This window comes from Rhinoraja longicauda, chromosome 30, assembly GCF_053455715.1.
Source record: "Rhinoraja longicauda isolate Sanriku21f chromosome 30, sRhiLon1.1, whole genome shotgun sequence".
NCBI classification, from domain to species: Eukaryota; Metazoa; Chordata; class Chondrichthyes; order Rajiformes; family Arhynchobatidae; genus Rhinoraja; species Rhinoraja longicauda.
In genome coordinates, this window is record NC_135982.1 from 18225948 (window position 1) to 18252594 (window position 26647).

A 26647-nucleotide genomic window follows, 5' to 3' on the forward strand; every position below is an offset into this window, starting at 1 on the left:
TAAACTTATCTTATCCATGTATCTGGGAAGGTAGGATCTGCAGATGCTGGTTTACACCGAAGATACACAAAAAAATGCTGGAGTAACTCGGCAGGACGGGCAGCATCTCTGGAGAGAAAGAATGGGTGACTTTTTGTGTCAAGACCCCTCTTTAGAGATGTTGCCTGTCCGGGAGTTACTCCAGCATTTTGTGTCCTATCCTTGTATCTGTCCAATTGTCTCTTAAATATTATGCAATTCCTTTCTACTTTCCTGTTATTGGCGATGAAGCCATATTATCATATCATATATATACAGCCGGAAACAGGCCTTTTCGGCCCTCCAAGTCCGTGCCGCCCAGTGATCCCCGTACATTAACACTATCCTACACCCACTAGGGACAATTTTTACATTTACCCAGCCAATTAACCTACATACCTGTACGTCTTTGGAGTGTGGGAGGAAACCGAAGATCTCGGAGAAAACCCACGCAGGTCACGGGGAGAACGTACAAACTCCTTACAGTGCAGCACCCGTAGTCAGGATCGAACCTGAGTCTCCGGCGCTGCATTCGCTGGAAAAAAAAGGAGGAATTCACCATTTCTCCTTTTAAGGATCATTTCTATAGTCTCTCGGCCTTTTGGCTAAGATCAAGTGTAGTATCTGTTCTGGCACAATCTAATGTTCTTATAAGAACAGCATAAGAGCAGTATTTGCATTGGATCATCGACGAGGAGCGGAGGTCAGGAGCACGTGTCTGGTTTAGGGGTGGATCCATGCTGGTTGGGTAACCAACCTAACACCCTTATCCAGGTGGGATGGCAGCAGCAAGTGGAGCTGGAGGACAGGGTATCCGGAATACCCTGCGAGTATCGGTGAAGGACCTCAGGGAGGGGAACCCTTTCTCAAGGGATCTCTTCACCAAGAAGGTGCTGCTGGAGGCCTGTGGATTCAAGGCCGGGGACATCTTCTGCCTCCAGGACTTCCCAGGTAACGGATATTTCGACGTTACCTTCCAGAACCCGACGGGATGGCAGAAGTTGCTGCAGGACTTCCGTGAGAAGGGGGATGAAGCCCCGCTGTCGCTCCTGAAGGTGCAGCCGCTCTTCACCCTCCCCACCCAGAGGGAACGAATGATCACGGTGCACATGTTTAACCCACATGTGCCCGTCGTGGATGTCCTCACCTTCCTTGCGCGCTACGTCGAAGGGGCCGGGAACTGCGTGGACATAAAGGACTTGTTCGGGATCTGGACGAGCAAGAGGCAAGTAAAGGTGAAGCTGAGGGTGGACGGGAAGGGATTCATCATCCACCCTCCCTCGGTGTTCGCTATCGGAGGGAACCGGGGTTACATGACTTACGCGGGGCAGCCCAGGGTGTGCAGGAAATGCAACAAACCTGGGCACGTGGCGGCAGAATGCAGGACAGTCGTCTGCAGAAACTGCAAGTTAGAAGGCCACGAGACAAGGGATTGTAAAGAGAGTAAGAGCTGCAACCTGTGTGGGGAGGGAGGCCACCTTTACAGGGCCTGCCCTAAAAGAGCTAGCACTTATGCACAGGCGATAAGAGGGGCCGCTGCCAGCACCCCCAGGGTGGACGAGACGCCTCCTACCACGGCAAAAGCCCAAAAAGGAAAGGAGAGCAGGGGCGATGACAACGCGACCACCAGGAGCCCCCAACCGCAGGACAGAGCCCCCCAGGCCCCCGCCCACGAGGGTGAGTCGATGGAAGAGGGCGAACAGGAAGAGGAGGAATGGCAGTTGGTAAAATCGAGGAAAACATTGAAGGCTGTGCGCACGGAGAAAAAGGCGGAGGGGGCAAGCAAGTCCCAAAAAAGAGCCCTCTCCCAGGATGAGGCCAGCAGCCTCTCCGCATCGGAGGATGAGACGACCAGGAAGAGCCGACAACGGAGGCAGAGGCAGAGGAAGAAAACGGGGGAGGAGGAAGGTAAGAGAAAGAACGTGTCTGTTGCCCCCCAGCCCCAGGAGACTGGGAGCAGTGCCAATGGGCCCCAGCCCCAGGAGACCGTGTGCGGCACAACGGCCAATGGGCCCCTGCTCCGGGAGACCGGGAGCGGCACAATGGCCAATGGGCCCCAGCTCCGGGAGACCGGGAGCAGTGCAGTGGCCAATGGGCCCCAGCTCCGGGAGACCGGGAGCAGTGCAGTGGCCAATGGGCCCCAGCTCCAGGACACTGGGAGCAGCGCAGTGGCCTCGCCAGAAAATACACCCTGTGCTGAGGAAGCCACCAACCTGTACCACTACCTGTGCGACAAAAATGTGCAGGAACTCAGCCAGATGATTGGCATGCGGGAGGATCGCCTGGGACACTAAAGGACAATGGAGCTGAAACTGGCATCCTTAAACGTGCGCAGTGTGAAGAGCACTGCGCGATGTGTATCCGCCTTGCAGTACCTGGCCAAGGTAAAGGCGGATGTGACTTTTTTACAGGAGTGCGGGCTGCCACACCTTCGCTGCTATCGGAGGTGGTCGCGATGGTGGCCCCACGGACTGTCGGTATGGTCGGGGGGAAATGATTGTCGTGCGTCCGGTCTGGGGATCTTGCTGCGGGGAGGGGGCTTCACCATCACTGAGGTAAGGGAGGTGGTGGGGGGGCGTCTCTTGGTGGTGGATGTAATGTACTGTGGTTCTCCGCTCTGGCTGATTAATGTGTATGCCTCACCCAGGTGGAGCGAGCGGGTGGCCGTCCTCCAGCAGCTCCCACCGCTGCTGGCCACGTCTAGACCGCTCGTTCTGGCCGGTGACTTCAACTGCATCATCGATGCGGCTGGACGATCCGGCAGTGCCAACCACAGACTGGACGGCACCTCCAAACTCCTGGTGGAAACGGTCAAAGATGCAAAGCTGCACGACGCCTTCAGCGACCCTGCAGGCGGAGTCCAGCCACGGTTCACCTGGTCAGGACCGAACGGTTCAGCCCAGTCCCGGATAGACTTCCTCTTCACATCGAGGGCCGTCACGGTCAGACACACCGACCTCGCGCCGGTGTTCTTCTCTGACCACTGCCTCCTTCAGGCCACCTGTCAATCACAGGAGGACCGGAAGGCGGGCAGAGGGACGTGGAAGCTAAACGTGGAGCTGTTGACCCCGGAGAACGTTAAGGAGCTAAAGAGGGACTACGCATGTTGGAGAACTGTGAGGCCCCTCTTTGACTCCCCGACACTCTGGTGGGAGGCAACAAAGGAGAACATCAAGAAGTTCTTCGTCTCCAAAGGTGTTCAGAGAGCAAGACAGGGTAAGAGGGAACTGTGTCAACTCCAGACAGATTTGCAGCAACTGCTCCTTCTGCAGAGGAGAGGGGTGGATGTGAGGGAGGAACTGAGAGAGTTGAAGGGCCGGCAAGCTCGGCTCTTTACCTCTGAATCCTCCAAGATCATCTTCCGGTCCAGGGTCCGCCATGTTGAGCAGGATGAGACGTGCTCACGTTACTTCTTCCATAAGGTTCACAGGGGGAGCTCTGTGATCAAAAGCCTTAGGGAGGAGGACGGCTCGGTAACATCCTCGCAGACAGACATGCTCAAGATCTGCAGATCCTTTTATAAGGATCTGTACGATGTAAAGACCACAGACAGCACCGCCTCCCAGAACTTCCTGTCCTCCATCACGGAAGTCTTGGACGACAGCAAGTGGGAGAGTCTGGACCAACCACTGACCCTGGAGGAGCTGACTGGCTCCATCCGTTCCTTTGACTCGAGTAAAACTCCCGGAGGCGATGGCTTACCGGCAGAGTTGTACTCTGCTCTGTGGGACTGGGTGGGCCCGGACCTGTAATGTACTGTGGTTCTCCGCTCCGGCTGATTAATGTGTATGCCTCTAGCCGGTATACTTCTAGCCGGCAGCATGTCAGACTCTATGAGGAAGGGCAACATCACCCTGATCTACAAGCAGAAGGGGGAGATGAATGACTTAAGGAATTGGAGACCCATCACATTGTTGAATGTAGACTACAAGATCCTGTCTAAGGCCATCGCCAACGGGTCAAGTCTGCTCTGGGACAGGTGATCCACCCGGACCAAACCTGTGCTGTACCTGGCAGGAAAATCTCAGACAGCCTGGTGCTGCTGAGAGATACCATTGCCTACGTGCAGGACAGACGGGTGGATGCCTGCCTGGTCAGCTTGGACCAGGAGAAGGCCTTCGACAGGATATCGCACACATACATGAGGGACGTGCTCTCCAAAATGGGCTTTGGGGAGGAAATCAGGAAGTGGATACAACTGCTCTACTCCGATATCTGTAGTGCAGTCCAAATTAATGGGTGGGAATCAGACAGCTTCCCCGTCAGGTCTGGAGTCAGGCAGGGTTGCCCTCTTTCCCCTGTCTTGTTCGTCTGTTGCATTGAACCCTTTGCCGAATCCATCAGGAAGGATGCGAGCATAAGAGGAGTGACATTGCCAGGCAGTGGGGGCACTCAGGTCAAGGCCTCCCTGTACATGGACGATGTCGCCGTCTTCTGCTCGGATCCAGGGTCGGTCCGCAGACTGATCAGCGTCTGCGACCAGTTTGAGTTGGCCACGGGGGCCAGGGTAAACCGCAGGAAGAGCGAGGCCATGCTCTTTGGCAACTGGCCCGACCGATCTTCCATCCCCTTCACCATCAAGCCTGACTTCCTGAAGGTGCTGGGGATCTGGTTCGGGAAGGCTGAGGCATGTAACAAAAATTGGCTGGAGCGGATAGCCAAGGTGGGGAAGAAGCTGGAGCTGTGGAAGCAGCGCTCCCTCTCCATCACGGGGAAAAACCTGGTCATCAGGTGTGAGGTGCTCTCGGGGCTGCTGTACTTGGCGCAAGTGTGGCCCGTCCCTCCCTCCTACGCCACGGGGATCACCCGGGCCGTCTTCCGTTTCATCTGGGGGTCGGCGATGGACCGGGTGCGACGAGCCACAATGCACAAGTCGGCAGACAACGGGGGTAAAGACGTGCCCAACGTCGCCCTCATTCTGATGGCCACTTTCGTGTGTGGCTGCATCAGGCGGAGCATAGAGCCAAGGCATGTGGGCACCAAATGCCACTACCTGCTGAGGTTCTACCTGTCCCCGGTGTTGCGAAGGATGGGCCTGGCGCAGATGCCACGCAATGTGCCAGTCAGCTGGACATTGCCGAACCATCTGTCGTTTGTGGACAGGTTCTTCCGGACCAACACCTTTGACCACAAGTCCATCGGGCAGTGGTCAGCACGGAACGTCCTGCAGGCACTGCAGGGGAATGACTCCATGGATCCTGTGGCGTGGTTCCCAGAGCAGACTGCCCAGCTTGTCTGGCAAAATGCCTCATCGCCAGTACTCACCAACAAGCACCAAGACCTGGCTTGGCTGGCGGTGAGGGGAGCCCTCCCAGTCAGATCCTTCCTACACCGCCGGAACCTCACTACCAGCGCACGCTGCCCTCGGGACGGCTGCTACGGAGAGGAGACGGTGGCCCACCTCTTCAAAGAGTGTGGATTTGCCAAGAGAGTCTGGAGAGGTCTGCAGGGGTCCCTGTCACGATTCATTCCCAGCAGCTCCGTCACAGAGGACTCTGTGCTCTACAGACTGTTCCCAGGGACGCATTCCGAGACTGACATCGAGTGCTGCTGGAAGGTCATCAACTCGGTGAAAGACGCTCTTTGGTCTGCCCGATCCTTGTTGACCTCCCAGCGGAGCGAGCTGTCCGTCAAGGAATGTTGCCGACTGGCCCACTGCAGACTGCAGGAGTACGTGCTGAGGGACGCTCTGAAGCTTGGTGCAGCCAAGCCAAGGCCCTGTGGGGGAGGACCACAGTCTAGGGTCCTTCCGCTGCTGGACATGGGGGGGGTGGCAGGGTGTGGTGGAGAGAGACGCCCCTCCAAATAAGGGATATGTATGTAAATGTATGTAAATGTCTAAGTAAATGCCTGTATTGAATATGTAACCTCCGGAAATGTCGGATGGGTTTGTTTAAAAAAGATGTTTTGTAAATGATATTTATTACTTGAATAAAGTATTTTTTGATATAAAAAAAAAAAAAAATTTAAAAAACTCTACCGCTGCGCTACCGTGCCGCCTTTATTATTATTGTTTTAAACATTGTTCTTGACAAGAACATGGGCATTTGTATTTTAATATCCCCAACTCATCCAAAGCCAACCCATAGCTGTTCGTTTCATTCCTAGTGAAATTCCTGGGGTTTACAATAAACTGGGTATGAAGGTATCAAAATCTGCCTGAGTGGTGAATCCGCTTGGCTGCGCTCCAGGCTGGGCCGAGCAGGCCGGGGGCTGGTCCGCCATGTAATTGGCTCGTTCAAATGTAAGCAATGGTCAGTGAGAGGCGGGGATGTGCTGCTGGGACCACCCGGCGCCTGCAAATGTCGCCCCTCATTTAAAATGCGTAAACGTTACCTCTGCCTCAAGATGTCTCCCGAAGGCTTGGCTTGTTTCGGTTGAAGAAATCTGCACGAAATTCAACCGCCTCCCCCCCCCTCCCCGGGGGTCCCTTCAATTAAAAAATGTGATGCAATCTGCTCCGAATAATTTCTGCTTTAAAATAACATCTCGACATTTCCACTATTTGGATTTTTTTAGACACACTTCATTTTGTTTAGCTCCAGAAAAACACATAGATCAAAATAAAGCAGGTTGTGAGACTCGGTGCGCCATCTTTGTGAGGGGCAAATGCCAGCGGACACCATTTTGTGAGGGGCAAATGCCCATGGTCAGCATTCTGTGAGGGGCAAACGTTGTGATCGCCATTTTATGAGGGGCAGAATGTCCCCTGGTCGCCATGTTTGTGAGGGAAAACAAGGGTGGGGGGGGGGGGGAGAGAATAAAAGGTTCAAAAGAAAAAAAAACACCCAACTTCATATATTAAAATAATACTGAGACAAGGACATTCTCACTGGTTTGGCACAAGGGTGGTGGTTTGTAATTTGGAGGTGTGTGTTTTTTGTTTTTGTTTGAATGTGTCTCGCGCAGAGCCGGTTGGGTGACGGCGTTTCCGGCGGGAGGCAGGTGGGGGGGGGAGAGGCGCCAGAGCCTGAGCTGGAGGCGCAGCGGGAGGAGGTGGAGGGCAAGGCGGCCGCCAAGGTAAGCGGTCAACCTCCACAAATATCGCAGGGTGCACCGCTGCAGCATGCGGCCGTTTGAATGGGCGTTTCGGCAACACCTGTGGGCGGCGGAGTCCGGAGGCTTGCAATGTTTTTTTTCGCGAATACGCCATTTTGATGTTGGGGCTTTGATGTGGAGGAGGGTTGGATGCCACCCCGCCCGCTGCTCGCTCTCTCTCTCTCTCTCTTGTACCTGTGCGGGGCCCGGCGCCGTGTGCGGCAGCAGCCAGTTCAGGGGACCCGTAGTTGCTTATTTTTGCTGAGTTTGAATGGAGAACGTTTGTTTGCTTTTGTCGAGGGGCCGCTGGAATCCAGCCTGGATAGGAGGGTGCGTCCCTTCGCAGCAACCAGGGATTCGCTCCATCTCCTGGATTCACCTGCTCCCCTCCCCTCTAAAAGCCCAGCCACATCTAAGACTATTCCCGTTACTTTGCGTAAAACTGGACAACCAACACTACACACTGCAAGCTTTTACAAGCTTTATTTTTGTAAATGTATGCATATATCCACTGGCTCCAAACAATATTCTTTATGTCTCAAGTGATCATCTTGTTCACTTACAATGTGCCATTATGTTTTTGAAGTATTTGGTACACTGAAATTTTGTTTCTCTGTCAAAAAGTAAAGGTTTAAACAAGGTTAAACTGCTCTTAACAAAATATACATCCCTTCCCATTTTCTATGGGTAATTTGTTATTGTTTTTTTTTACCATTCATAGTTGGGGTTGTAAATTCACTTACTCGCATTCAGAAAACTGCAAACCATGAAAAGTAATTAAATGTTTCTGGATGTGGGTATTCCAAACCATTTGACATTTATGGAGAAACGAGAAACTGCGGATGTTGGTTTACACAAAATAAACTGTCGATTCCTTGTTGCCATTATCCAGTACTGTTACTGGACTAATCCAGGATAATGATGGACCAAATATATTTGAAATTAGTAGCAAAATTAGTCTGAAGAATGGTCCTCACCTGAAATATTACCTATCCATGTTCTCCTAACTCACGGAGTTCTTCCAGCACTTTGTGTCTTTTTGTAAACCAGCATCTGATGCAGGTGCAGAAATGCTGCGAATGTTTTCTCTTTATTAGCCTAAAAAATATGTGTGGTTTACCAGTACCATTTTCACGATACTGATTGTTATATAACCAAACACCATTGAGAACACTGGGACGCAACATTGAGCTAGTAAACCATATTTCACATGTTGACAATATTTAAGTGTTGCTAATGTTCCCTATCAATCAGAGAAAATGTTTCATATTGACCATGTCTGCCAACTTAAGTTTTCTAATTATGCAAAAATCGCTATTGCGCATAATGCTAACCTTCCTCCAGTTGTGTATATTTCTTTAATAAAAATAGTAAATTTCGCAGGGAGCAGGCACAGTACCAAACAGTTTAAAGTAGTTCCTAAATTAATTTATTTGAATGGTTTAAATTGCACAAGTCTACCTGGGATAGAATTTTTAATTTCAATTCCTGGCCAGCAAATGTGAAGTTGCAACAAACCAATTATGTTGTTTAATTAATTGCTGTTTGGTGCCTAAATACAATTTGTTGAAATAGCAACTTTATATTGGGTGTTAGTGCTTTTTATTGCTAAACTTGCATTATTGCTAAACACTGCACTTCGAACGGAGTCTTTAATGTTCATTCTTGGGATACGGACCTAACTGGCAAATTTGGCTTATAAAGGTAGTGGTGAGCCTTATAAAAGTTTTAGAACCCCAGTTTGTAACAATTGATGCATTGGATTAACTTGCTGGACCGCTTTGGTACATAGTTAAGATTTATCCAGGTGGACAGGGAACTGGAGCTGCATGTAGTTTTGGTAAGCATGGTGGTGTTCTGATCTTAAAGGACATTAGTTGTGTACTCTTGCTGATAACCAGATTTTTAAAACCTGCTCCCATTATCATATCATATCATATATATACAGCCGGAAACAGGCCTTTCCGGCCCACCAAGTCCGTGCCGCCCAGCGATCCCCGCACATTAACACTATCCTACACCCACTAGGGACAATTTTTACATTTACCCAGCCAATTAACCTACATACCTGTACGTCTTTGGAGTGTGGGAGGAAACCGAAGATCTCGGAGAAAACCCACGCAGGTCACGGGGAGAACGTACAAACTCCTTACAGTGCAGCACCCGTAGTCAGGATCGAACCTGAGTCTCCGGCGCTGCATTCGCTGTAAAGCAGCAACTCTACCGCTGCGCTACCGTGCCGCCCTATTTTAATATTGCCATTAAAAATAATACTCAAGGTTAACTTTTTGATAAATATTCTTTTTGTTTTTGACATGGCTATACTATCCAACATTTTATCTCTCCCGCAAGGTGGACTTCCTTTACATAATATCCTGCTATCAGAACCCAATATTTTCCACCAAAAAAAATTGTCAAAATCTTAACCATCCAGCCAGAGAAGCAGTAAAATTTGTACTTCAGTGCCCATGTAAATGTTATTAGCTCCACAATCTCATCGATATACCTACCTTGGATAATGTCGTTACAAATGATATACACTGAATCCTGGATCTACCCCACCATCACATGTAATGGTAGATCCAGTATTCAGTGTATATCAATTATAGATTTGTAACGATATTTCCCACTCTCCAAATTACTGCTTGTTTAATTTCCACTACTAGGTTGCAAGGGACAATTTGATCACTGTGGACATGACATGATGGTTCAAAGGCCATGCTCAATGCTGTATAAAGACAAAGTACTCGTAGAGCTATACAGCTTGGAAAGAGGCCCTTCGGCCCAACTTGCTCACACCGGCCAACATGTCCCAGCTACACTAGTCCCACCTGCCCACGTTTGGTCCATATGCCACCAAACCTGTCCTATCCATGTACCAGTTTCTTAAACTTTGGGATAGTCCTGCCTCAACTACCTCCTCTGGCAGTTTGTTCCATGCACCCACTACCCTTTGTGTGAAAGGTTACTCCTCAGATTCCTATTAAATCTTTTCTTCTTCATCTATGTCCTCTGGTCCTCGATTCACCTACTCTGGATATCTAGCCGATCTATTCCTCTCATGATTTTATAAATCTCTATAAGATTACCCCTCATCCTCCAGCACTCCAAGGAATAGAGTCCTAGACTACTCAACATCTCCTTATAGCTCAGAACCGCTAGGCCTAGCAACATCCTCGTAAATCTTCCCGGAACCCTTTCCAGCTTGACAACATCTTTCCTATAACATGGTGCCCAGAACTGGACACAATACTCTAAATGCGGCCTCACCAACTCTTCCACAACTGCAACATGATCTCCTGACTTCTATTCTCAATACTCTGATGAAGGCCAATGTGCCAAAAGCCTTTTTGATCACCCTATCTACCAGCGACTATCTTCAAGGAACTATGACCCTGCACTCCTAAATCCCTTTGCTCTAAAACACTCCCCAGAGCCCTACCATTCACTGTGTAGGGCCTGCCCATGTCAGACTTCCCAAAATGCAACACCACACATTTCTCTGTACTCGGAACACAGCAGGTCAAGTTGCATTCTGTGGAGGGAATGGGCATCTGAATCGTTGCCTGTCCATTCCCTCCACAGATGCTGCCTTACCCACTGAGTTACTCTAGTACTTTGTTTTTTTCGCTCAAGATTCCAGCATCTGCAGTCACTTGTGTTTCCATGCTGCGTAACTCTGACTCTAATTGAATTAAAGTCTCTCACCTTTGTAACTATCTGAAGCTCGGCTAAATTGACAGCTATATTTCTGACTTCCACAACACAGACTATTTTTGCATCTGTGTTGTCTCATGCCTTCTTTCCCTTTTCCCTCCATAATTCTTTTCACAAGGTATAAGTGCTATAATCTGAATGCTGTAAATGAAATTAAACCTTGTGCACAGACACTCAACTGTATAATGAGAAATGTGCCCCTGTTATCCCATTGTCATCTGACGCAATAAAAATTTTCATTCATTTCAAGATATTGTGAGATTTTAGAAGATTACCCACATCTATTAAATAGGCAATTCTGTCTAATTATCATTACAAAGCACATGACTAACGATTGAGAAGCATTTCCCAATTTAAAGTTTGGTCCATTCTTTGACAATTCAACACAGTTCATTTGATATTAGATTTTTTTAAATGTTATCTAAAAATTTTGCTCAATTACAAACTCAATTACAAAGTTAGACATCTAAATGGTGTGCATAATGTGAAAATGCAGGGTTTACTACTTTAGAATAGTTGATGGCAATTCAATCACAACATTGCGCATAAGTGTCCAAGCCCTTCTGTTCCCTGTCCATCTCTGTTATGAAGTACTGTTAAACTACCATTTTGATTGAACATATATTGTTACTTCATTAACAGGTTGTTCATTCTATCAGTGTAAACATGCCTATTCGGCGGAATGCTAGTCCCTCAGCACAGGAGAGTCCAGTAAGAAACAAGACCACGACAGGTGAAAGTCATGTTTGACTCTTGTTTTCAAAATTATTGTTCTTGGTGTTCGTAACTGTACCACATTGCCAAATCTTGGCACTAATGTAGGCGGTCCACTTGAGGGTCTAAAAATAGTGCACTGGGCACTTACATTCCAGATTTCTACTTCTCCCCGCAGTCCTCTAAACCCCAAAGTGTTAATAGTGGATTTGATGGTGTTGCCTATAATTAGGTGTACATGTCTGTGCTTGAAATTCCATAATCTTGTCAGGCAAATCCAGAGCAAATTGGGCTACTGCTCATGTTTTGGCAGCTGGGTTAGCTCATTAATGTAATTCACAAATGTTCATCTATTTATTTTCATGGAATCCTTAACATATATCAGCAAATGACCCAATAAAGGTTGACTGCATCGCTCCCAACCCTTCCGAATTTGGCGGAAAGTTTCCGCTTTCCTATTTCATTTCCGCCATTCCGATTTTGCCTCGTGTTTTTCCGCAGTCGGTAATTGCAATTTGTCAATTCGGCTGCTAGAGGTCGCTAAGGGTTCCGCGAGAAATTCCCCGCCCTGGAAGTCTCCCCGAAAATGTGGCACCTATGCTGGGCAAGGCAGCCAATCTCGACCTCATCGGGACTTCCATGGCTATTTTGTCAATTCAGTCGCTAGGGATACTGCGAGAAATCCCCCCGCCCAGGAAGTCTCCCCGAAAATGTGGCACCTAGGCTGGGCAAGGCAGCCAATCTCGACCTCATCGGGACTTCCATGGCCGATCGGTGGGTTGAATTTGCAACCTGCGGGCGGGGCTCTGGAACTCCAGCCCAGCTGGGGCCAGCACATCTATCCCCATAGCCGACTTCCTTGGCCAGCTGAATAAACCAGCAAAGCTCTGGAACCAAGAGTGCCAGACAATCAGTGGTGAAACTGTAATGAGTAAATATTAAATTTAAGTGCAAGATTATATAACTATATTAATTAATTAAGACGGGGTTAAAATGTAAAACACAGCAGAAATGCCTATTACCACCTTTTTGGGCTGATTATCAATTAATGTGCAAATTTACTTCAACAAGTACTGCCGTGTGCTTAGTCAAGTCACATATATCAACTCTTTCTTCATAACTTAGTCATACATTTTATGACCATTGTTCTTTTATTCAATACCAAGAGAATTGGGATGTGTAAGGAAAAAGCAAAATAGAAAAGACAAAACAAAACATTTTTTTCTTTGTGTTGCAAAAGGTATCTCTATTCAATAAGCTTTCTATAAATAGCAGAATATACTCATGATATGCCTGTAGTCCAAGAACTACAGACTGTTGGAAATAATAGTCATTTTTGATGTAAAATTCTGAATTTTGGATATCAAAATTATGAATTTGTAAAATCAAATGTTGGGAGGTCTGTGACTGTCTGTGTCTGTGATAAGTTTATCAGATAAACTGAACAATGGGGTTGGTTAAAGTTGAGTGTGCCCATCTTTAATGAGCAGAGGCCCAGGGGATTGTGCTCCTTTGTATTGTTGGGACCAAGGAAACAACAACACGCTGCATCAGAATTCTAACGATTGACATTTATATTTGAAACATAGTTGACCATTGATGATTTGCTGAGATTATAAGTTCAGTAATAATAATTATTTTCCATACATTAAGAAGCAGATGTGACTTCTGAAGAATCTATCTCAGCGGAGGAAGAACCAGAAAATGACACTTCAGTCAAAGAGGAGGAAAAGAAAGAAACAGAAAAAAGTGGTGATGAAGAGAAAGAAACCAAACCTTTAGAGGAACCCAAAAAAGAGTATGTATACTCAAATGTATATTTAACTATTGGCGCGAAAGTAGAAAAGTTTCATCATTAGGTTTTTTTTGCAGTGCCATCGTATGGGGACTATGGCATAATCCAGAGTATCTTTTAGTTGCTTTCACATGCTTTCAGTTTGTTATCTCTCTAAATCTTGTTTTCCACAGTTAACAATTACCATCTTATCTCCTAGACAGACAGTGAAAGAAGAGATTCCAGAATGCAACATTAAAATATTGCACACTGAACAGAAGTATTATTTGTCCTGAAAATAATAAAATGTTTGGAGTAGATATCCATTGGACATCATGGACAGAATATCTGCATTGTTGCTCTGCTGCTTCTTGATTTCATCTTCTGAGTCACCGGCAACAATGTATGAAACTGTTTAATGTACACCAATTGAATGAGAATACATGGTGTTAGCATGAACATTTATTTTCATCCTTAGTTCACATGCATTTGAGAATTCTAGTTTGTACAATCAAGAACCCTTATCACTCGGCACATTCCCATCATTAATATAGTATGCCTTGTGGAAAAAAAAAAAGTTAAATGCATGTCAGCAGTCATTCTGCTGTTACAGTGAAGCTTGCATCCACCAAGCCTGGACAGTAGCTCAGCATATCATTGGAAGTGTTGGTGTAGTCTGGAGGATTTCTGTATAGTTGTTCAATTAAGACCCAATTTGCTTGTGCCCTTGTTTCTCTAGAAGATGGAGGATCCAATCGCTGAACCTGAAGAAAAGTGATGAGCTCTCCACAATTATTCTGGCAAACTTCACTCAACTAATCTCACTTACAACTAGATGATGTTATTTTCAATCTGATTCATAATTTGAATATGAAATGCAAGGTGTTTGGTATGTGTGATTGGGTATTAGTTACAATGTAAGGGAAAGAATAGTAAATATTGAACAAGGCTAAAGTTCTGTAATTTGTGACCTTTAACAGAGAAAAGGAACCAACCAAGGATAAGAAGATCAAAAAGACCATTCCATCATGGGCTACCTTATCTGCTAGTCAACTAGCTCGAGTACAGAAAAATTCTCAGATGACTACTACTGCACGACCAAAAATGGATGCAATTGTCATGGAAGCTATTAAGGTAGAGAATGAAAAACCTCATGGTGATGTCACAGAAGTGTGCCTCTCTTTCTCTTCACCTTTGTACCTGAATATCAAAGGTTTAATGACAACCTCCTATTTTTAAAATAGTCATTTTGATCCTTTGCAACCTCTTTGGAGTGGTATTCCAACACTTCTGCTGACAACTCCTGTGCTACATTGATACCTGAATGCGACACCAAAAGTGGCACTCAAGTACTAAATGTCAAGAGTGTTTAATTGTTGTGTGCACTGAGGCTGGAACAATGAATTATTACTTGCTGCAGCTTTACAGGCACATTAAACACAACACAAAAAAAAGACAATAAATTATCAGTTATTCTAGGTAAACCAAACCATGATGGTGCAAGTCTAAGTAAGTAGTGCAAACTCCGTACAAAATAATTCAGTGCTGAGGTAGGGTTGTGCTGAGTGGTTCAAGAGCTTGATGGTTGATAGGAAGAAGTGTTCTTAAATCTAACAGTAAAAGTTATTGGTCTTCGGTGCCACCTTCCCGATGGTATGAGGGCATGAGTGAGATGAGGGCATGGCCGGGATGGTAGGGGTCTTTGATATTAGCTGCCCTCTTATGAAGTGTCCTCATTGCAATGTTTACCTATAAATTTTCATTTTGGCTCAGTGGTTGTTCTGCCCTTCACATTGGAAGGTTATGAATTCAGACCCTGAATATTTAAGCATACAATCTAATGTAGGGGTGCAAATGATCTAAGATAAAAAAATCCCACCGCTGGAAACCTGGGTAGCTGAATGTGCCACCAACAGTTGTGGATGGGGGCAACTTAAGAAATGACATTGCACAGGTAGGTTAGGGTAATGCCATTATGGAATTGAAATAAGATTGACGATTTCACATTTAAGATATTGAGAAACAGGGTGATGGATAAGCAGGACATGGGACTGGATAGGATATGGTCAGACCCGCTGAAAGAAAGATTTGCACATGCACAGCACTCATCACAATCCGCAATGCTTTATAGTTAATGAACTTGTAATCAGAAATTATGCTGCTGATAAAGTGATATGCTTTTTCAGTTCTCAAATGGTATTGCGCTGCTTGTTTTCCTTTGCTGTTTCTGTTATTTAAGATAATTAGCAATATTTGTACCTGTTGTTGTTCAGATTATTTTGGTTAAAACAAAATATCCTCTTTGTAGGATGACCATAATAGTGAGAGTCGTTTCAAACTTGCAAATGCACGCTGAAAATGGGACATTTTAAAAATACTCAGACACTTTTCAGGCTTGTTTCCAGAAGTCTGGTGCTTCGGCTGTCGCCATAAGAAAATACATAATTAACAAGTATCCATCACTGGAACTCGAGCGCAGGGGATATATACTGAAGCAAGCCTTGAAACGAGAGCTGGAACGTGGTGCTATCAAACAGGTAACTCTTAGTTTATTATCAAACTGCCTATCAAAAACCTGTCTATACATATCAATGAAAATAAAGTGAAATTTAATGATTACAGGATAAGTAGGAGTGCATTGCAATCTGATAATATTGTTGATGTACAGGGACATTTCCACACTCTGGAAAGATGGTACTGCTTTTTTCCTTCTGACCTTTTAAGTTGCTCCTCTCTACCCACAGGATATTGAGAGCCTATTTACACTTAATCGGTCATTGTTGCATCTGTACCTTGAACATAGCTTGTAGTTCTGGTTGCCAGAATACAAAAATAATATTTTACTTTCTGAATGGAGTGATTGGAATCTGAAGAGCAGTAATGTAAACTGGGCATGTTTGCAAAGCAAGGACTATTGGAAAATGATTTCTGTATGTGCTATGATGTGAGTTCTGATCAGCGTGGTTGTTGTGCAAGCGTGACGAACAATGGAATCATTTGAACAGGGGGCAGGAATCCAGGGTAAGATCCAGTGAAAACATATATTGTTTTAGGGTGGGGGTTATATTTGTGGATTGATATACTGTGGATCTGCTGTTTGTCTCTGGATAATCTGGACCAATTGAATAGTAGACACAGTGGACGTTCTATAGAGCCAATATTGGTGTGTTTCATTTTGAATTCAACATATTCTGAATTTCAATGTAACTTTATGCCCCTGTACAAAAAGTGTGCATGTAATGGGTTATTTTGTATAGTCGCTAACATTGTAAAATGTTTTTAACTTTTTACTTGATTTAAGGTACCAGGATAAATGTTTTCCTCAGAAATACATAATATTGCTTTGAATTCTAAACTGTTGCACAATGTACAGTCCATTACATGAAAGGATTAATCTTGAATTCATCCTGTTCTTCAGGTGAAGGGAAAAGGTGCCTCTGGAAGTTTTGTGGTTGTGTCAAATGCAGGGAAACAATCGCATAAATCGAAACAGGACAAAAAGGTATTCATGGTGAATCATTTGTTCAATGCCCATGGGTATTTTCGTGTCAGGGTTTGCCATTGCCTGAACATCCCAAATTTGCCTCAGAAAATGTGATTTTTTTAATGGGAGCAGAAACAATCTGTGGAGATACAGTCATGCTCAGAGTCAAAACCTTATTAACTGAAGATTTCAACAAGCAGCAAATTGAATGTTATTTATTGTGATGCACCCGATTGTAAAGTGATCATTGTTTTTTTTAATAGTCTTTTTGGACCAGCATTGTTGGTATATAGTCCTGTTGTTTATAGTTCGCTATGCAAGAGTCTGCTTGGTTGTAAAACTCTTAATTGATCTGATCAAGGCCAGTCCAAACCTGAACACTAGCACATATATTTTTTTGCCATAGCTGATCACAAGCATGCAAATCTCAAACATGCTCTTAATATGATCAAGGATAAAGCATCAAATATTGATTAATAACGTTCAACCATATCATGCTCTGAAAAAAATATTGAGTTTGGTTTGCATGATACAGTCCAACTGCAAATACTGTCATTGGCTCTCATCTGATTCTGTCCGGTAACCAGACTCTATTCTGCACTAATAAATAGACCAAGGCATTAGCAGAAATAACCTATTTTTTTCCCCAGCATTTCTTGGCAGCACTCCTCTGCTACCTTAGCTGATAGTTATATTGACACCTTTTTCAGTGTATCGGTATGCTTTTCGCCTAAATCTTGCATATTGTACCTCTGCACAGACAACCTCAATGGATTGTACAGCTGTTAAGTGCTTTTCCAAATATTTTTTTTTAATAAAACCCAGTATTCTTATTTTAATAGAAAACCACTTCATCAGGACCAACGGAACAGCCAGTAAAACTGGAGGATGCTCTACCATTGGCATTCACAAAGCTGTGTGAACCTAAGGAGGCATCATACGGTCTTATCAAGAAGTATCTTCTTCAATATTACCCCAAACTGAATGCTGAAAGCAGGTATGGAAAATTTATGTTACCATCTTTGCCCAAGACTAAAACCATTGTAAAACACACTAAACCCTACTTTGAAATTCAGCCCGTAATCCTATGGATTTTTTTGCATGTTCTACTTTTCATTCTTGAAGATTTGTTACCAGATGTACTAAAGTTGCCAGTTGCTCTGGTAATTTGTCCAGATAAAAATTATGAGAGTAATCCTAACTAGTTGGATAAGTTCTCCCAAGTAAATTGAATTCTAGGAAGGTGAGCAGAGGCAAAGAAAGAAGAATAGATTTCTACGTTAACTATGAAGTCACTGGATGTTAATCAGACTAGGAGAGATACACCAGAAAGTTGCATGCACACAGAAGGGATGCTCAAAGCAGCAATGTTATTTCAGTAATATCAATATATTAAAAATAAAAAACATTTTGTGGCTCTGCAGATTTTGTTTCCTTTGAGTGATTTATCTTTTTCTCTTGTTGTATTGCTCTGCTTTCCTTTACCTCTTCAATCCATCTGTCCTTTTCCCCGGTGAGCAAGAGAAAAGTTGGGAAGAGTGAATATAGAAATCAAATGACTCACGGCGAAAGACAGTCAAATGAGTATGCTGCTTAACAGTTTAGCTACTTTTCAGCAGAATTCTGCCATCTTCAAAACATGAAGTGGGATATTCATTTATATAAAATATTAATTCTTCAAGGTTGTGATGTTTCTTTTTTCATTTTTTGATGACTTGATTGTTCTTGCATATCTACCATTGAAAATTACTTTGTGCTTAAATTGCAGGCCCTATTTACTTAAACAGGCTTTGCAAAGAGCTGTAGATAAGGGTCAGGTGGAGCAGATCACTGGCAAGGGAGCATCGGGCACGTTTCAGGTAAGTACTACAGATACTAGCTATGTTAAGAATAGAGGGGTGGGATCATTTTCAATTTAGGGTATGTGCATTCTACTGCATTAAAGTGAATTTTACGTCTCATTATCCTTTGGAAGTTATCCAAGAGTTTTGAACCCAGGAGAATCTTTTAAAATGTAAATCTCATCTGTCACTTTAATTTTGAGAGAGGGAATCTCATCTCAAAAATTCACTTGTGAGTAAAGGAAATTGACAAATGGCCAGTAAAGTGCACAAAACATTGAAGTGCATCTTTTTGGGGGGTTGGGCTACAATGAACACCAAATTGCATCTGACAATCACGGGGGTATGCACAGCAGTCGTAAAGATCCATTGAGGTTCTCACTGATGCTATTCCCATTGTGTCCATATTTGGACTCTGGTCTGGTGATGAAATGGAAACATCTGCATTGCATTTGTGAATATGGGAGCTGAATGTGGTTCCGGTTGTACTTGTGTAGATTTGGGGATTCCATTTCAAATGGGGAGCAGCTCTGAGGAAAATGGGAAGATTTTAGATAATGTTGTTCAATATAATTACCTGCTTATTTTTTTAATCTTGAAATAATAGTATGACTTCATTTTACAATATTTCTGATATTCATTGACAAGCATACTTTTATCAGCTGGTTCAGCGAGTACTATGGCCCCAAAGGTTGTCAGAATGTTTGTGGGCGAGTCTTGCATTTTGTAATGCACACAGTACCTGTTTCAACTACCTAATACATAGATTTGTGTCAATTATTTGAAGACAAAAGAACAAATTACATTTTTTTTAAACTGGTTGGCTTGAATTGCTTAACCATGAACAATTATTCCTACTCCCTGAGGGAACAGAAACAAGAGAAATCCTTGCCCCAGAAATATCTGGTAGAAAATGTGTGCACATGGGCCTTAACAGCCTGCCATTCGAGGCAGGCTGTGTAGAACCATCCTGTTGACCTGATATTGGTAGTGGTAACACAATATGCATAACAAACATTTACACCATAGCTCCACTTGTGATATAACTTTGAAACTTGGTGTTGAGAATTTTTTTAACTTACTGCTTGCATCTCCTGTTGCAGCTTAAAAAGGCTGGAGACAAGCCATTGTTGAGTGGGGGTCCATTTGAGGATGCAATTCTAAGTGCTATAACTGCCATGAATGAACCAAAAACCTGTTCAACCACAGCTCTTAAAAAATATGTTTCGGAGAAAGTTCCTGCAACAAATTTGAATTTCCAGAGTAAGTCGGACACTGTCTTTATTGTCTTTAGTTTATATTTACTTCATTAAAAAGCTAATCATCATTTAATTGTCTGAGATTCAATGTTTGCACACTCTTCTGGAAACTGCTAATTTAATCGTGAAAGCAGCGTGCTTTGAGTTGCAGACTGAATCATTTCCTCAACATCAAAATGAATATTGACATGGGAGTATTAAAAGGTGCACAATATTCCAAATTATATCTCACCTGGTTTTTGAATGGGCATGGTGTATTTAACCTGTGCCCATGAGAGAAAAAAGAATTGAAAATGATTTAAATAATCTTCATATTTTCTACAAAAACAAACATCATCGGTGCCTTCATCCAACCAAAACACATATGATTGTCAATGATACTGTTTTGATTGTATTGTATTATTTGTTCCAGTGCATATGTTGAAGAGAACACTGCAGAAATGTGAAAAAAATGGATGGATTGAACAGATATCTGGCAAAGGATTCAGTGGCTCCTTCCAGCTTTGTTTTCCATTTTACCCCAGGCAAGAACAATTTTAATTGGAAAAATAATTATTTTTAAACATGCACGATGGCATATAACATGCCGATTTGGTAGTGGGCTTGCATTGATTGTCGATCACCGTAGGCTATTTGTTTGGCCTTTTTCTATAGACATTCTCTTTACAGTGAAATGGGTGTGACTTCTGTGTTTGTTTCCATTTACAGGATCACCATGTTCTCATTTGTTGATGCTCTGCTTGCGAGCAGCTACAGCCATTAATAATGGCGCAGCTAAAGAGTTTGCATGGGGACTTTGGAATGAAGTTTGTTATTTTGACACATCGAACATTAGTTTTCAATTTTCAACATAGGCTTGATTGTTGAAATCCAAAGATGGAAATTCCAATGCTTGAGTGTTACACTGAAAGTACTTTGCATATTATGTATGTTTTAGTTGTGTAAATGTTGTGGTTTGATTTGACAACTTTGGTCTTCAATCCCCCCTTCCCCCTCTGTCGCCTTCTTGCTCAGGAATTGAGCTGTGGCAATTTAGTTTGCTTTAGTGTAATTTAGTTTACACTTTATATATATATTTTTTTAGTGGATTCACAACAGTAACTAAGGCAAGGTTTTTTTCTAATTTTTTTACACAATCTTCCGTAGCAAAGATTTTGACCATTTGCTTGTTCTCTTGATGCACCCAGAGTCAGAGTTAACGGTGACCAACAGCTGACATTGGTGCTGTTTAATTCTTAGTTGCAACTGTCCAACCCAAGCCTGGATCATTTCTGTCTAGCTTCACCTATGGAACAGCTGATTTTCTTGAAGCTGCTGATAGTTTGGCAAGTTTGTGATATCTCATGTAGCACGATGCATCAGAGGAGATTAGATCAGTCTGTTAATAACCACTTTATGGCAACAGAGAGAGTTGAGTACTGGCAAGGTAGTTTTAAGATAATTGCATGTTTTCAGCGTATAGCATTGCTTTGGTTGAACATTAAGATTTTTTCATTATCTTTTTAGCACCACTATTTACTTTGGTATGCTTCTATTTATGGAGGTTGGACAATAAGGATATGTAACATTAGGTATGAGTTTTTTGTTGAGCACCATGATATTCCTCCTTATTGCACTTGGTTAGTACTCCTAATATATTCATTGGAGCTCTTCGTTTTGAAATATATTCTGTTTGTCTGGATGTTCATCAACATAGTCATACAGTACAGAAACAGGCTCATTGGCTGAACTTGTCCATGCCACCGAAGATGCCCAATTTTAGCTTGTCACGTTTGGCCCATTTCAACCTTTCCAATCCAGGTACCTGTCCAAATATCTTTAAAATGTTGTTATTGTGCCTGCCTCAAATATTTCCTCTGGCAGCTCGTCCCATATACCCATCACTCTGTGGGAAAAGTTCCCCATGGGTTCCCATTAAATTATTTTACCTTAAGCAAATGCCCTCCGGTTATTGATTCCCCTACCGTGTAAAAGAGACTGCATTCACCCTATTTATTCCCCTCATGATAGCAATAAAGTCCAAGCCTGCCCAACCTTTCCCTATCGCTCAGGCCCTTAAGTCCTGGCAACATCCTCGTAAATCATCTTTGTACTCTTAATGGCATATTTCCTATAGCAAAGTGGCCAAAACTGAACATGCTACTTCAAGTGTGACATAACCAACATCTTGTACAATGTAACATAACATACCAACCTCTAAACTCACTTCCCTGCAGGTGATGGCCACTGTGTCAAAAGCTGCCTTCACAACCCTATCTACACCACTGTTTTTGCCATTTTCATGGAACTGTGTACGTACTCCAAGACCCCCCTGTTCGACAGCACTCCCCAGAGCCCCAATATTCACTGGTCCTGTTCTGTTTGACTTTCCAAAATGCAACACCTCACACATCTGAATTAAACTCCATGAGCCATTCCTCTGTCCACCTGCCTAGCTAATTAACATTATGCTGAATTCTTGATAACCAGCTTCACAATGCAATCCCACCTATTTTTATGTCACCTGCAAATTTACTAATTATGCCTTGTACGTTCTCATCCAAGTCATTGAAATAGACGACAAACAGCAATGGGCTCAGCACCGGTTCCTGATGCACCCCACTAGGCACAGGCCTCCAGTGTGAAAAACAACCTCTCACCACCACCCTCTGCTTCCTACCTCAAAGCCAATTCTGTATCCAGTTAACTATCCAGGATCTCCCTTGATCCCATGCAATTTAGCCTTCCAGAGCAACCGGGCGGATCCTTATCAAAGGCTTGCTGAAGTTCACATAGACTGTGTCAGCAGCCCTGCCCTCATCAACCTTTTAGTTTACTTCTTCAAAATACTCAATCAAATTGAAAGCATCCAGAGAATTGGCCTCCGCTGCCTTCTGAGGCATAGAATTACACAGATTTACAACTCAGACTGGAAAAGTTTTTCCTCATCTCCATTCTAAATGGCCTACCCCTTATTCTTAAACTGTGGCCCCTGGTTCTGAACTCTCCCAACATTGGGAACATGTTTCTTGCCTCTAACCTGTCCAATCCCTTCATAATCTTGTATGTTTCAATAAGATCCCCTCTCATCCTTCTCAAGCCTAGTCGCTCCAGTCTTTCAACATACGACAGTCCCGCCATTCCGGGAATTAACCAAGTGAACCTACGCTGCACGCCCTCAATAGCAAGAATGTCCTTCCTCAAATTTGGAGACCAAAACTGCACACAGTACTCCAGGTGCGGTCTCACTAGGGCCCTGTACAACTGCAGAAGGGCCTCTTTGCTCCTATACTCAACTCATCTTGTCATAAAGGCCAACATGCCATCTGCTTTCTTCACTGCCTGCTGTACCTGCATGCTAACTTTAAGTGACTGATGAACAAGGACACCCAGATCTCTTTGTACTTCCCGATTTCCTAACTTGACACCATTCAGATAATAATCTGTCTTCCTGTTCTTACCACCAAAGTGAATAACCTCATATTTATCCACATTAAACTGCATCTGCCATGCATCTGCCCACTCACACAACCTGTCCATGTCACCCTGCATCCTCATAGCATCCTCCTCACAATTTACACTACCACCCAGCTTTGTGTCATCTGCAAATTTGCTAATGTAACTTTTAATCCCTTCATCTAAGTCATTAATGTATATTGTAAATAGCTGCGGTCCCAGCACCGAGCCTTGCGGTACCCCACTAGTCACTGCCTGCCATTCTGAAAGGGACCCGTTAATCCCTACTCTTTGTTTCCTGTCTGCCAACCAATTTTCTATCCATGTCAGCACCCTACCTCCAATACCATGTGCTCTAATTTTGCCCACTAATCTCCTATGTGGGACCTTCTCAAAGGCTTTCTGAAAGTCCAGGTTCACTACATCCACTGGCTCTCCCTTGTCCATTTTCCTAGTTACATCCAAAAAAATTCCAGAAGATTATTCAAGCATGATTTCCCCTTCGTAAATCCATGCTGACTCGGAACGATCCTGTTAGTGCTATCCAAATGTTCCGCAATTTCTTCTTTTATAATTGACTCCAGCATCTTCCCCACCACTGATGTCAGGCTAACGGGTCTATAAATTCCCGTTTTCTCTCTCCCTCCTTTCTTAAAATGTGGGATAATATTAGCTACTCTCCAATCCACAGGAACTGATCCTGAATCTATAGAACATTGGAAAATTATCACCAATGCGTCCACGATTTCTAGAGCCACTTCTTTAAGTACCCTGGTATGCAGACCATCAGGCCCTGGGGATTTATCAGCCTTTGGTCCCATCAGTCTACCCAACACCATTTCCTGCCTAATGTGAATTCCCTTCAGTTCCTCTGTCACCCTAGGACCTCTGTCCACTAGTACATTTGGGAGATTGTTGGTGTCTTCCTTAGTGAGGACAGATCCAAAGTACCTGTTCAACTCGTCTGCCATTTCCTTGTTCCCCATTATAAATTCACCTGGTTCTGTCTTCAAGGAACCCACATTTCTTACATTACAATTAACTACAATTCAAATTAACTGTAATTCATAGAACTTTAAGTGCTTGGACATGCTGAGACATCAAGGCTTCATGTGGGTCTTTTACTGTCTCTTGGATCTTTACTGTTTTAATTTTTTTTCCAATGTCTATACTTCGAATAGTTTTCTGTCTAAACTGTGCAATAACAGGATTACCTATGCCTCAACAGTATTCTTCCATTTAGATCATGGGGGCAGAATGTTGGGACCAAGCTTTCTTGGCATTGTGCAATGTCCAATGTATCTGTAACTTAATATTTTGATTTTCCTTTAGTCCTAGTATCCTTTTCCCTGAAAAGCAGCATCAGAAAGAAGTCGACTCTGAGGTAGAAGATGAAGAAGAAGAGGACAATGATCTGTCGGAGTCAGAAGAAGAATCTGATGAAGATGAGCCTCCTAAGAAAAGGTGTGTGTTCACCAAATAATAATATTTAATTTGATGATGTAGATTTTCTGCATTTTTAATGTATTGACAAGACTGCTTAACTAGTCAGTTGGGATTTTTAAAAAAAGCTATAGAGAGCATCAGCACTTAAAATTACGCCTCAGGTAAGAAAAAACCCAAAATGAAATAAAAATGGAAAACTACAAATAATCAATGGGCTCCATGGGTGTTTGGGAAGGGCAACAATATAGGACATTTTTCAGATAATTGTGACAAAGGACATTAGTTGAAACTTCGATCACTTTCTTTCCCTAATGGAACCCAAAAGCTTGAAGTTGTATAATAACCCTGGGCAGTCAACAGAGCCATTTAACTCTAGTCTACAATAATAAATCTATCCCATTTATTACCTGAAACAGGCACAAGCCAGTTCCACGAGCCAAGGCCAAGTTGCAGAAACGAAAAGTTGCCAAGCCGAAGAGAGCAGTCACTGCTAAGAAGAGCCTGCAAAAAGTACCTGCAAAAAAAACAGCTAAAAAGTCACGGTCCTCACCTGCAAAGTTGGCAAAAAAGCCAGCAGCACCTCAAAAGCCTCGGCGTGGGTCTCCTAAAAAGTCTCCTGCAATCCCAAAGAAGGTGAAAGCACCTGCCAAGGCCACCACGCGGCATTCACCAAGGCAGAGAAAGTAACAACAACAAAGGTGGAATACTCTTTGGTGGTGCATGTGTTTGTCATTTGAAACACGCCAAGTGACACGATACTTTTCTGCAGCTAACCTAGAAAAAAGTAGAAACTTATTTTTAGATAATTCCGTAGAATGCTATTTTAGATAAGCTGTTGGACATCAACTTGTTTCAAGAATGTTTTTTAGTTTAATGGGGTTTAACACTTTATATTTAAGTGTGTGACCTTTTTAAAAAAAAATGTAGGCAACACACTCAATTTTTACCTTTTAAGTGGGGAGCAAACCAAAATGCTAGTTGAATTAAATTAAAATCACGATTATGGAGATTTAATTGGTACCCATTTTCTTTTAAATGAGGTTATTGAAATGTACATTTGATACATGCATTTTTGAGGGTAGGGAGAACCTTCCTGAGCTAATGCAGGTTTATCTATGCCATTGTATAATGAGCTTTGACATTACTGCCGAGCAATATGTCATGAAAACGAAATGAGAGAACAGAGTTAAAATGGAAGCATTTTGGTGTGTCTTTGCCTTTGAAGTCAGATATTATAAGTTCATTAACTTTGTTCAAAACCTTGTATGATTTGTATTGGAGATTAGTCTTTTAAAAAAAAGCCCTGTACACACAGTCTGTGTATTACTGAATGTTGCTATTCTTTCTTTTGATAATTGCATTAGTGTCAGATTTGTAAGTACAGTACTTGCATGCAGCACCATTTTGTTAAGCTTTTTTTCTGTAACTTTGTCTCACTTAGTAAAAATCCAGTACATTGTATATTGTTGTCAACAATCTTTTGTCCAAGTTTGCATGAATTATTTCAGAAAAGTCACTTTTGGTTCTCCATCACTTTTAATGCTTCAGCCTAAATTAAACATCCTTTATGTGACAACGAAGGAAGTAATATTGGTAAGAGGTTTTGCATCCGTTGTCTACTATCACCCACCTTAAATACAGCTCAGCAGATTTACTGGAAATGACTTTTATCCTTAAGCCACCCTCCAAAATTGCAAACCAAAAAAAGTGAGCTTTTGGTTGGGATATTACTGAAGTAATAGAGCATCTGTGATGAAAAAACAAGGTATTAGAAACACTCAGCAAGCCATGCAGCATCTGAGCAGAGAGAAGCAGAGCCTCAGGTTGATTGGTCTAGTATGAGAACACAGTGCTGTTGATCTGAAACAGTAATCCTGTTTTCGCTAATATCTGATTTTCTTTCTTCATTTCCTGTGTGTAA

At 43.4% G+C, this 26647-nt stretch overlaps 1 protein-coding gene and 1 pseudogene across 3 annotated transcripts; both read left to right on the forward strand.

The window, feature by feature from the left end:
- The first annotated feature begins 603 nt into the window (after positions 1-603).
- LOC144608205 (U2 spliceosomal RNA) lies at positions 604-694 on the forward strand (annotated as a pseudogene).
- A 6257-nt stretch (positions 695-6951) lies between these two features.
- On the forward strand, positions 6952-26187 carry hp1bp3 (heterochromatin protein 1, binding protein 3). 3 transcript variants are annotated; one of them, XM_078425554.1, is made up of 12 exons: positions 6952-7038; positions 11416-11506; positions 13141-13285; positions 14242-14395; positions 15655-15798; positions 16680-16763; positions 17588-17742; positions 18514-18604; positions 19690-19849; positions 20258-20369; positions 24613-24744; positions 25143-26187. In XM_078425554.1, exons 2-12 carry the CDS (start codon positions 11440-11442, stop codon positions 25411-25413), a joined length of 1515 nt encoding a protein of 504 aa, XP_078281680.1. In that variant the 5' UTR covers positions 6952-7038; positions 11416-11439; the 3' UTR covers positions 25414-26187. The 3 variants fall into 3 exon arrangements, with proteins under 3 accessions (XP_078281680.1, XP_078281681.1, XP_078281682.1); XM_078425555.1 differs by having other exon boundaries at positions 13144-13285; XM_078425556.1 differs by having other exon boundaries at positions 13147-13285.
- The last annotated feature ends 460 nt before the right edge of the window (positions 26188-26647 follow it).